The sequence below is a fragment of the Ruditapes philippinarum genome, unplaced genomic scaffold, assembly GCF_026571515.1.
Source record: "Ruditapes philippinarum isolate M1 unplaced genomic scaffold, ASM2657151v2 ctg1811_1_1_1_1, whole genome shotgun sequence".
NCBI lineage: Eukaryota > Metazoa > Mollusca > Bivalvia > Venerida > Veneridae > Ruditapes > Ruditapes philippinarum.
The window spans coordinates 1-12020 of NW_026855651.1; the positions used below are offsets into that span (position 1 = coordinate 1).

Genomic DNA, 12020 nt, shown 5'->3' on the forward strand with positions numbered 1-12020 from the left:
TTGTAATCATTAATGATGATGTCACCAATTTTCAACAAAAGAACCATTGTCCCAGGTGATTAGCATTATCATTAATGATGATGTCATCAAATTTCAACAAAAGAACCATTGTCCCAGGTGATTAGCATTATCATCAAATTACAAAAGAACCATTGTCCCAGGTGATTAGCATTATCATTCATTTTCAAAAGAACCATTGTCTCGGGTGATTAGCATTATCATTTAGTTTCAAAAGAACCATTGTCTCAGAAGATTAGCATTAGCATTAAGTTTCAAAAGAACCATTGTCTCAGGAGATTAGCATTATCTACTTATCTCGGATTAATACGGATTAATTATATCATAATCTTGTCTCAATTTCAAAAGAACCATTGTCTCTGGGGATTAAGATTATCTACTTATCTCGGATTAATGACGTCACTAATCTTGCTCTTCCCGTTCAGTAAAATTCCGAAAAATCAAACTCTCATAATGTATATACTCATGTGTTAAATTTTAACAGTCATGTGGTATTTGAATTGTCATATCAAAAAAAGAAAAAGAAACTTTATAAAAGTGCATTTTTTTAGAATATGTGAAAGAGAAAAAACGAAAACCTGGCAGACATAATTATATAATGTACATTTTGTCAAAGCAGAGATGTAGATGTTATCTATGTCTCTGGTCAAAGTGTGCGTTACAAAAAATAAATTCATTCTAAACTATCCCTTTTCTTCATATGAAAGAACATGACTGTCAATTTGTTGATATGGAATGATAATTTTGTAGAAATTTGCAGTTTACAGGCTAAGATTTTGATACACCTTTGATGAAATAACTGCTTTTAAACACTACGCATTGGTTTTGATTGATTTACTGCTAACTTGACATCAACGTTCAAGACTAATCTAGTTAGAAGTTACACTAAATCATTATTGTAAATAACATCAACCTTTATTTACCTTCGGGATGTATCAACAATTGATATATATATAATACCCCTCTTCCTTCTTTAATGCCACCACCACCCTTAAATATATGTCAACTTCCATTTTGGTGTTCCTAAAGGGTGCCCTGTGCCACAAAATTTTATATTTAGTTGCTGGGTTTCATGACGTTTGGCCTCCGTTTGCAATCATGTTTTCTCATATTTTTAAACAAAATTCCAAAAGGCATGTTTTTATAAGTTTTTATATTAGACATTACAAAGTCAACAGCCCTTTATGTGAAGACTCCGCATTTCCGTGCTATTATCAGATCAAGAAAAACAATGGACGAACGTGCTAGATAATTTGCTATATCTTAACACTGTTTTTCTTCTGAGGGCCTCAAATGTTTGTAAGATTCAAGATACGTTACCATGCACGTGTAAGGTTTAGAACGAATGGGACAGACATTGACAATAATATAAGTACACCTTGCTGCCCATAAAACATCAGATACCTAGGGTATTTCTCTCTTAATTCTGACAGCTCTTGGTCATGCTATTGAGAACAGACTTTGTTATGAATGTGTTGTTTGATATTATTGAGAGTCTCTGTCAGTATTTTGTGCTGGGTTTTGTTGTAAAGCTCAGCAGTTTCCAGACTTGACAACAAAAGTGGCATTGACCTTGCTCCTAGATATCTAAATAGCAATCCAAAGATGCATCTTAATATAAGCTAATTTAAGTTTAGAGTCAATACGTGAAATCAAACTCAAATTATCACGTAAAAACTGAGTTTATTTCTTAAGCAACAGTGATCTTTACGTTGTGCCTGACGACTTCGCACACCTTGGTAGCAATACAAAGTTGCATCTTGATATAAGCTACCCACATACTAAATTTGATGTCAATAGGCCGTAGCAAACTCAAGTGATTGAGCGGAAACTGAATTTCTATTTTTGTGCAAAAGTGACCTTGACCTTAATCACAGACACCAAGGTAGCAACCCCAAGATGCCTCTTGATAAAACTACCCATACACCAAGTTTGTTGTCAATAGGCCAAAGCAAACTCGAACTATTGAGCGAAAACTGAATTTCATTTCTATTTTTAGCAGCAGTGAACTTGATCACAAACACCTGGGGAGCAATCCCACGCTGCCTCTTGATATAAGCTACCCAAAAGCAAACTCAAGTTGAGCGGAAACCAAAAGTTGACGTCCGCTCACCTGCCCGCCTGACGACTTCGGCAAAACAATTACCGGTTTTCGTTGAAACCTGATAAACAAATTTATATGACTTACAATTTCAGGACTGCATTCCATGAACGTTGGTATCTGTTGTATTAATATTTTGAGATTACTGTGATTGATAAAGCATGTTAAGTCAGGTTGTTATTGTTGTCAAGTCTAAGGCTGTCAATCCTTTCAGGACTATGTTTAACATAAACTTCAGGTAAAGTCTTACCTCAGACAGACTTCCGTCAACTAAAGAGATACTTGATATCATTATAATACATGAAATAGGACACTCAGAATAACCCATAAAATTTAAATATTCATAAAGCTTGCAAAGCGCAAACACTAAGATTTAATATTGAATGTAAATGATGAAATTAAAAAAAAAAACTTTAAGGAATACGCAGGCAAATTAATGACAATACCAAAATTATCTTATGTACTCAAATCACGCTAAAATAACATTTTGTAAAAGCCCAAGCATAAATTTTGGTATCAATTCTATTTATTTTGAGTTTGAAGCGTAAATATCAACAAAATTAAGCCGCCGGCAGAATCCTCGATGACTGTCAATTGTATATATTTTGAGGATTAACAGATTAATGAATGAAAAATTCAAAACTAAGAAATGAAAATGTTGCCTGTGTCTCCCTTTAAAAACATGAAAATAAATATTTGGGTTATATCTTTAAGGTTGTAATCACTCTCAAATTGAATTATGAATAATCCAACATGAAAATGGTGTTACATTTAATAGATCTGAGAGCTCAATGCCTACAGGACCGTCTGTGTATTCTATGCCTAATGAGGGTCAATCCATCCTTTACGCACCTTATAGTACCTTGGATACATACGCTTTTGTTCTTTCATTTTCATAGTATCATAAGATTTGTTTAACATGGAATTTAGGTAATATTTGGTGCTAGCAAAATATTGTTGATTAAACTGAAGGGAATATAAAATAATAATGGAATATGTTAAATCATCCTATTCTGTTTGTAAATTATGTAAATTCAGACATTACAATTTGAATACTTTTTATATGGTAAATTGCTCCCAATCTACACATAAAGCATTTAAGGCATGATATCTCATAGTTATTTCACATGATCGTCTACTTAGGATTACAACAAATAAACTGAATATGAGAAAATAATCAAAAAATGTTTCAAAGTACAGAAATAGACTGTTTAGTAATTTCAGTAACTTGTTACCATATCAACAGAAACAATCAATAGCTTTATAATTGTAAACTTATATCTTTGATTATTAGTAATGCAAATATATCATGTTAAGTGTAAACTGGGGTAATTTCCAGTATAATTGTAACTATAAATAGCCTGTACTGGATTAGAAAGTTGATAATTCCATGTAATGGCGGCCATTTTGAAAAATGGCTGCCATGGCAACCATCTTGGCATATATGAAATGGGTCCCATGCCCAAAATGTTTCTTTTGCCTTTATTAACATCTGTGCCAAGTTTCATGCTTTTCCCATTTTCTGAAGTATTTTAGCATATTTTGTTACAAATTGACTAGACTATACAGAATTTAGCTACTATAGCTTTTGTGTGTGTGTTTTAAACAGAATTTAAAAACTGTCGAAATTCCATATTCTGCCGCAATTAAATAAATGCCGCTTTTATTTTTTATATAATATTCCATGCTTCCTTTCTCAAATATGAAAATTAATATTGCATAATCGATAAAAACATTTTGTAGATTTCAAAAAAAACAAACAGTGCACTATTTGTCAGATTTCTACGTTTGAAGGCAAACCTTATTCTTAAGGATCATGAATATTTTCTGGTGATGTCCTCACCAAAGACGCTGTCGTCTAGATAAGACAGTGATTTTCATGCATAGTTAAGTACAGCTTTAGTTATTGTGAGCGGATGATGCCCTCTGTAACATTATTGAATCGTCAATTAAACTATCAATAAAAATGTTGTAATAATTGTAATAGTTAATTATCATTATAATTAACAGACAAGCAAACTTAATCTGAACATTTTCAATAATTGTGACATCGAAATGAATTGTTTTTATTATAAAAAACTAAATTATCAGTATTTACTTACAAGAAATGAAGCAAAACATATTATCATATATATTTCACTTAAAATTTCATGTCGAAACTCCCTTCTGCAATTGAAAGATATACTAAATCATAATCATGATACTACAAAACATTTATATATTTATTACTTTGAACTGGCGTAATATTACTTGGTATCATATATTTAAATATGCACGTGCTTACTTAGATACCTGCTGTAATTTTATCGTACATCAAGGATACACTGTTTAGTTAAAAAATGCACAAAACGGCAACTTTGTTTAGTTTGAACAAATTTACTTTAGCAGATTGCGAAACAAGTTCTTGCAACTATTAATCAATTTCGAGTCCGCTTCCTCAAACATACCATTACTAGTGTCATATGAAGAAACATATCAAATTCCGAACAATTCAGAGGAACTCTGGCATCATAATAAATAATTAGACTGTTATTAAATGTTAATAATTATTAAAATAAAATGACTCTGTGACTCTTAACAAAAACATCAGTAGTGTCAAACGTTGACAATAATAGTTTGATTTAATTAGTCATAGCATTAACTAAGTGCGGTATTCTATACTATAACTTTCGGTTTATCAATAACATTTTTATAAAATCTTTAACTTTTACATAAATCCTATGAAAATGTCAGCACAGAAACATATTTAGATTAACGTTATCAATGCCTCATCTAAGACAAAACGATATTTGTAAAATATCATTTCATTTCTATCTCTTAATTCATTGTCACCGATAGATATATCATTAATAAAATTAATCACGTCGATAAAATGACATTAACCTTAAGGATTTCTTTTCCGATTGTCAACTTAATGTAAATAGATGATGTCAATGTCCTTATAACATATTAAAGTTCTTACACGCCTGAGGAAATTTCTCTTAGCAGGCCTTTAGAGATAAAGAGGAAACACAAGACAAAGGATTTGATTATTGTTTCATTTTTCATACTATTATTTTTACTACGACTACAATTTTACCCACATGTCCTCGTTTTATGTAATTCTTCCAATCAAGATTCAAAATGTACAAAAACTAATTGATTACGCCGTGACTGCTATATTATATTATTTTACTTTAAGATGATAATATCTTAATTGTTAAATATTTTCGTTAGAGGTACACGTAACTTACATTGTTCTCATATAGATAGAGAAATGGGAAACAGGAAAGACAAAGAGTTGACTTGACACATTAAGGGCTTTGTTATATTGAATATGTTTAATACAAACAATTAAAAGTACTGTTATTTCAGAAAGACTTTAGAATGTGCGCTCTTCAGTACTATACTAGACTAGTAAAACTATCACAAACACTGAACAGCTTTGAAAATAATAATTTTAAATCTTTGAATCTTGACACATTCCGTAAAAGGAAACAGATTATTTAGATTTAACAAAATGATTATTTAAGAAGAAAAAAATCTTGAAGAAAAGTGATCGCTCGGAAGCATTATTCACAACAAAATTACATGGACATTGCAAACTCGGTTTGATTGTGTCTGTACATGAGGGATTATGAATAAGTGCAACATTCCTCACGCCCCTAGGCCTAGCGCGGTACTCAAGAAGCCATTATTCGGTACATTTTTTATAACTTTAAGTTTGTTTCACGATGCAAATTTGACCATAGAATTTGTCAGTTCTTTCTTGTTTTTTTTCAAGACAGTATGTGTTTAAACAATGCAACACTATTAAAATTTTACATAAAGGCACTTTTACAGTGATGGTTTTGACCTTGAAACAAATTATTAAACAAATTTTTCTTCAAACAAACCGATCATTTCAAAGTACATTGTAAAGAGATCATTATATCTGATTACGTCTGTACCGGAATAATATTAATTTTTATCTCAGACATTTGATAATGTAGATACGTGATATAAATTCGTACAAGTAATTTTATTCAGCAATAGAACAGAGCCGATTATAAGACAGTGACATTTCCGTTGTACTATATTGTTATATTATATTGTTGACAACAACATTTTTTTTCTTTCCAGAATTAAATATGTAAACATATTATACCTCATTTGCATACGCCCTTCTATATTTAATATAACGTCATCCGGTCTATAAACCGCATACAGACCGGGGACGGTCCATAATTCTTTTATGGACTGGATGACGTCATATTAAATCTTAAAGTTCGTTTTTTTTTGCCTGTTTAATTTGATTAACAAAAATTGAATAACAAAAGAAGAGCATGATTTTTTTTTTGCTGTATCGCTTGAAAATAATAATTCCGACTAAGGTTTGAAATATTTCACACACTGAACAAATAAATTTTTTATTATTTGAAAGTAAATTATAGTAAAAATGTCAGCAACAAAAGGGATGAAAGGATTTAGATTCGGTATAATATAACAAATAAAACATGGCCTATCGGGCAAAATGCAAGTTTACGGACTGATTGATCAGACCTCGGAAGGTATATGTCCCTCAACTGCGCTTCGGGCCATATACCTTCATCAGTCTGACCAATCAGTCCGTAAACTTGCATATTGCCCTCAAGGCCATGTATTTTTTGTTAAATATATAAATTTAAAGTTGCATCATTTACAAATCTTACATTTAGAATATATGACTGATTGATATTGGGTAAAGGCATGCATGAATATTTCACATTTATGTACATGTATATCAGTATTAATCAGTTGAATTTCTTGCATCCAATGCTTTCAAAATAGCTCATTGCAAAGGTTTCAATTCACATAAGGATGAAAAATAAAAGAAAGCTCATCAGGTTAATAATTAGATGTACCAGAGAGCAGGAACTCTATTTAGGTGTAAATTTCGGAATCTGATGAGTAATGTTACCTTTTCCGTCAGAATCAGTTTCTAAAATCAGTTTTTCTTCTGTAAAATGTACAAGAAGAAGAATTTTCATTGGCCATTTTAAAATTACAAACTGAAATCCGGGGATCCATTCTCAAAAAAACCTTAAAAAAGGTAGCTTTTTGCATTTTAAAATATAATCGACTTATTTGCTTAACATGTACAATTTGTTGGCAAAATACATACTTTTCCACGGATTATTTGATTCAACAAAGCAAAGTTGTTCAACTATATGAATAAACACATTCCTCTTTGCTATGAGTAAAATAAATCGAGGAAATCTGTTAACAATACTTTTTAACAATTTGATGATATAGGAACGCTGTAAGGACATCTTTGTATCAGATTACGTCTGTACCGGAACGTCAATTATATCTTAGACATTTTGTAATAAACATACGTGATATAAATTCGATCAAGAAAATTAACCAGGAAACGCATTTGAAAATAAGACAATGACATTCCCTCTGTTTGTACCAATAGATTATTTACTTGATAAAAATATATGACTTGCTCCCAAAAATCTATTTAATATAGAATTACAAAATAAATGATAAAATAGAGGCAAATAATTTTGACGTACGGTATGTTTCTGATAATAACAATTCAAAAATGGTAACCGTAAAGTTTAAGCCATCTCTTTATAGTTGTATTTATTTACATATTTTTATTTATTTATTTTTAATTTGTCTTTTTTGTCGTTTCCGGATGCTATTTCAGATTATTCGTTTCTTCAATGTAAGCGCTGCATTCATCAATATTATGACAAAAATTACTTCACAATTATTTCTAAATTTAGAACAGTTAACTTTGATGTTTACTTTTTAAACTTGTTTAAAATTTAGTGATTTTTCTTGAAAAAGAATTGTTTGTATAAAAGATAACAAAGACATATGCATTATATTTATTTTTAATTGCTTATATTTAATATTATGGAATCAGAGAATTTTCAAATATGATCAAGATCAACAAGGAAAGACGGCCTTAAATGAACGCAACCATCAAACGACCGAACAAGACTTAAGATTAACCATATTGTTCTGTGGCAATAAGAATACTTTTAATTGATATACGAGGTGATAAGGCAAAATATGTAGTTTAAAGATAACAAGACACCTATAAGGAAACACAAGATGCGATATATTATCACTGCATTGTAATGCCTTATTAATTATGTATTTCAGAAGATGAAAGCAAACATCTATAAAAACGTGAAAATATCCGACAACGCATAGCCTCCAAAATAGTTTTGAATACCGCATATATCTCTTTTTGAAAGATGAGGCATTAACATGAAGTACAGTATGATGAAATAATTGATCATTGAATGAAGCTGCAATAGCGAAAGAATACGAAAGAAGAAATATTAAATACATTGTCACTGAATAGAACCATCTAGAAACTAGTTCCATTTGTATTATACTTCCGGACAAGATCAATAAATATGCCTAACCTATCGTTATTTTCAAGAGGCCAATAGTGTACTTAAATGAAATATAATAAGTAAAGGATGCAAACGAAAAGTATTTTTATACTATTCAATTTTATTAATATTGACCAGACATCATGCACGGTCGCCATATATGCATGATAATGCTCGACCATTAATTAAACTGAGTCTTGAGTTGTATTAAAGGCAGCTCATTCCTTTTTCAATGTCCAAATATATTTGTATTGAAATTTAACTTCAACTTCTGAAAAAGGTGACAACTAGAGCATATTTAAAAAATTGTTAAACACTTGGAAACTGATACAATCGCAAAATCAAAATTAATTTGAACACATGACCACATATCTTTCCCAGTTAGCCGAATACTCATATTGTTACTGTTTATTCAAAATATGTGTCAAATACCCAATTGCAAAACAATAGTGGAATTTAACTCTCCACACTTAACATTTGTAAAAGCTAACGTAATGCATAATGTGCTGAATCATTAAAAAAAGTTATAATTAACTTGCATTTTACATACAGATAAATACAGATAATGATTGCGCAGCTGAACCTCTCAACAATTTAAGAGATGGCATCCAATAGTGCATATTTAGAATTACATTGAATGCAACATCCGTAAACAACTAAATATGCCTTTGATCATAAAACGACCCATATTAACAAAAAAGAAAATGCTATTAGTTTCGCTGTTATATACGTTTTTTTTCGTGCAAATGCATAAACACAAGAAAACCACGCTGGGTATATCATAAAGAGATTTGCGCTATCACATTGAGAATTTTACATGTTCAGTAAGTTATAAAGGCTCTTAAAAATACATTAGGTGTTGCATACAATTTGATTTAAAACAACAGAAATGTTAAGTTTTAAGTTACAGGAAAGTATTTACGTAATGGAAATGTGTAGCTTAAATAATCCGATTTTCGGCTTTTCGAGCAAAGTAAAAAATACGCAAATATTACAACTATGCAGAATTCATTATATTTTGTCTTAGTTAAATACAAATTTACTTTGTCTGAGAATGAAATAAAATAATTAAAATAAAACAACAGAACTGTATTATACGAGTGTTTAGCTATCATTAACTTAGAGTTGTGTTGACCACAGGATTAACTCTGTAAAAAATGTAACGAGAATTCTTAATGAAACATTATACTTTTATTGTAATGTCAACTTATATAATTATTATAAATCTCAAATTAGCTTAAAGTTTTTCATATTTACGTTGAACTATTTTTTGGAAAAGAAATTGCTTTTAAAGACCACCAATTTAATCAAGCCTTATTATACATTTGCCGCAACTATAAATGTTAGTTCACTTTCAGCAATTCGTAAGACTTATAACGTGGTTTTGTTTATATAAATTAAAATGTGATTTGCACACAAGTCACTTTGGTTAAAGTGTCAAAAGATTATCCATTAAGATATTTCAACTGCAGATAAATTCAGATTAATGACCGTTTATATGTATCCTTAGTCTGATGGCAGCACGCAATAACGTAATTTCAATATTGCGTACTCATCTTCTGAATGTTCTGTTATAACAATAGTAAATTTGTGCCCCTTTTGATGATCTGCTTTTTGATCTGGTGCTTATCAATGTCCTTTGTCAATTTATTGAAATTTATCCTGTTAAAAAATACAAAAAGTCTCCTTTTATAAACTATAATGAAATTGAAATTTGTGAGCATTAAGTTTTCGCATATATAAGTTTAAAAGATACAGACTCACTTATAATATTATTGATATTCATGAACTATGAAAAAATTCTAACAAGAGTTTATCATAAAGGATGTGAAAATGTGGTTCGTATCATTGTATACGTGAGTGTTTGTTTGTTTTTGTTTTATTAGATTAATTATCACACATTGAGAGAAAGTTATAAAGCTTGTAATCAACTCTTAGAATAAAAAATAAAACATTTTATGTATAACTTAGTTCTCAGTTTACTGAAACAAAAATCCAAATTTGCTGTTGGTTTTAAATAATTGGTAATCAAGTTAATTGTAGTGCATACGAGAGTTCATAGATATGTCGCGTCGATACCGTAAACGTTAGGGACATGATAACTTTAGCAATCATTGATATAATAAATTTTCCTTTGTACTGAGCTATGTTAATTATTGAGATGGCCATACATTTATGCTATACGAAATTATTCTCTTGCCATTTAGTCCTTTCTGTTATATATGGGTACATGTATCTGTCGATATGAATTTAAATAAAATCAATAGCTTCACTTCTTAATGCCATCGTATGAAAGGTTTGTGTCACAATGTAAATGATAAATGAGACAATGTTCATCGACTGAAACAGTTCGGACTTTATCTTTCCATTGTAGAACAACAATCGCAATTTTGGAAAAAGGTTGTTCCTGTTATATGATTTTAAACAATTGCAATGTAAACAAATCGACAACGTAGTTAAATAAATTGATATCAATTTTGGAAACAGGATATATACAGTGTTATATGATCTACATAGGATGTAATTTGAAATGGGATGCACACAATCTGTCACATACGCTAAAGATACATATGACAGGGATCCGAACAGCAGCCTACGTGCTAAACGTGTTAAACGTTTTAAAAACCCACAACCAGACTTGACGGAACATGAGATACAAATCATAAAATCGACTTGGCATTATATGACACACGATCTGGCTGGAAATGGTCTTCAAATTTTTCTGAAGATATTTGAGTTGTGCCCTGATACAAAATCCATATTTCATGTGGAAAATGTTCGTCACTCGGAATTGGCAAAACATAAAGTAATCAGAGCACATGGTGTACGCTTTATGAATGCCATTAGTGCTGCTATCTATTGCTTGCGAGAAAACATAGAAGAAAAAGACAAGATCGACGCCTTTCTTATAAACCTCGGACAAAAACACAAGCAAGCGTCTGAATTTAAAGCGGAATATTTTGAAATATTCCACGAAGCCCTCATGTGGCGATGGCGGATTTGCATTGGAAAAGGGTTTACACAAGAGGTTTCAGACACTTGGAACCGTGTGTTTGTCTACATGTTAGAAAAAATTAATCAGGGATATCATTTACAGTAAAACTTTGTTACACATCACGCGAAAACTATACTAAGGACAAGTCTACCAATGAACTTCGTGGTTTGGTAAAAGCAAAAGTAACATTCATTATTTAAGTTTAGTTTTTATATCGTTGATATAATTATTAATACTTAGATATTTATGTAAGTAACATGGAAATTTATGCAAAAAAGCATTAATGCAAGCAAGATATACCGTAGACCTCAAACTGACAAATGCATTTAATAATGAATTCTCTTCGACGTTCGGCGCTCCATGACATTTTATTCTTACATTCATAATAGGTTTTGATTTGTATATGCTGGATTATGTTTTACAAATAAAAGATTGAAGCGAATCGATTCAGACAATGAACATCCTTGTAAAAATGAGAAACCTCACTATTATACATAAAATCTCTGATTAAAATGAGATACAAACAATAAAGTCGACATGCCATTCT

The 12020-nt window shown here is 30.6% G+C and overlaps 1 protein-coding gene across 1 annotated transcript; it reads left to right on the top strand.

Annotated features, from left to right (window-relative positions):
* The first annotated feature begins 11008 nt into the window (after positions 1 to 11008).
* On the top strand, positions 11009 to 11578 carry LOC132744033 (neuroglobin-1-like). Its single transcript, XM_060732642.1, has one exon. It carries the CDS (start codon positions 11009 to 11011, stop codon positions 11576 to 11578), a length of 570 nt encoding a protein of 189 aa, XP_060588625.1.
* The last annotated feature ends 442 nt before the right edge of the window (positions 11579 to 12020 follow it).

Bases quoted from the DNA above. Each gene is read 5' to 3' on its own strand.
- LOC132744033 (XM_060732642.1), top strand. From the start codon at position 11,009: ATGGGATGCACACAATCTGTCACATACGCTAAAGATACATATGACAGG.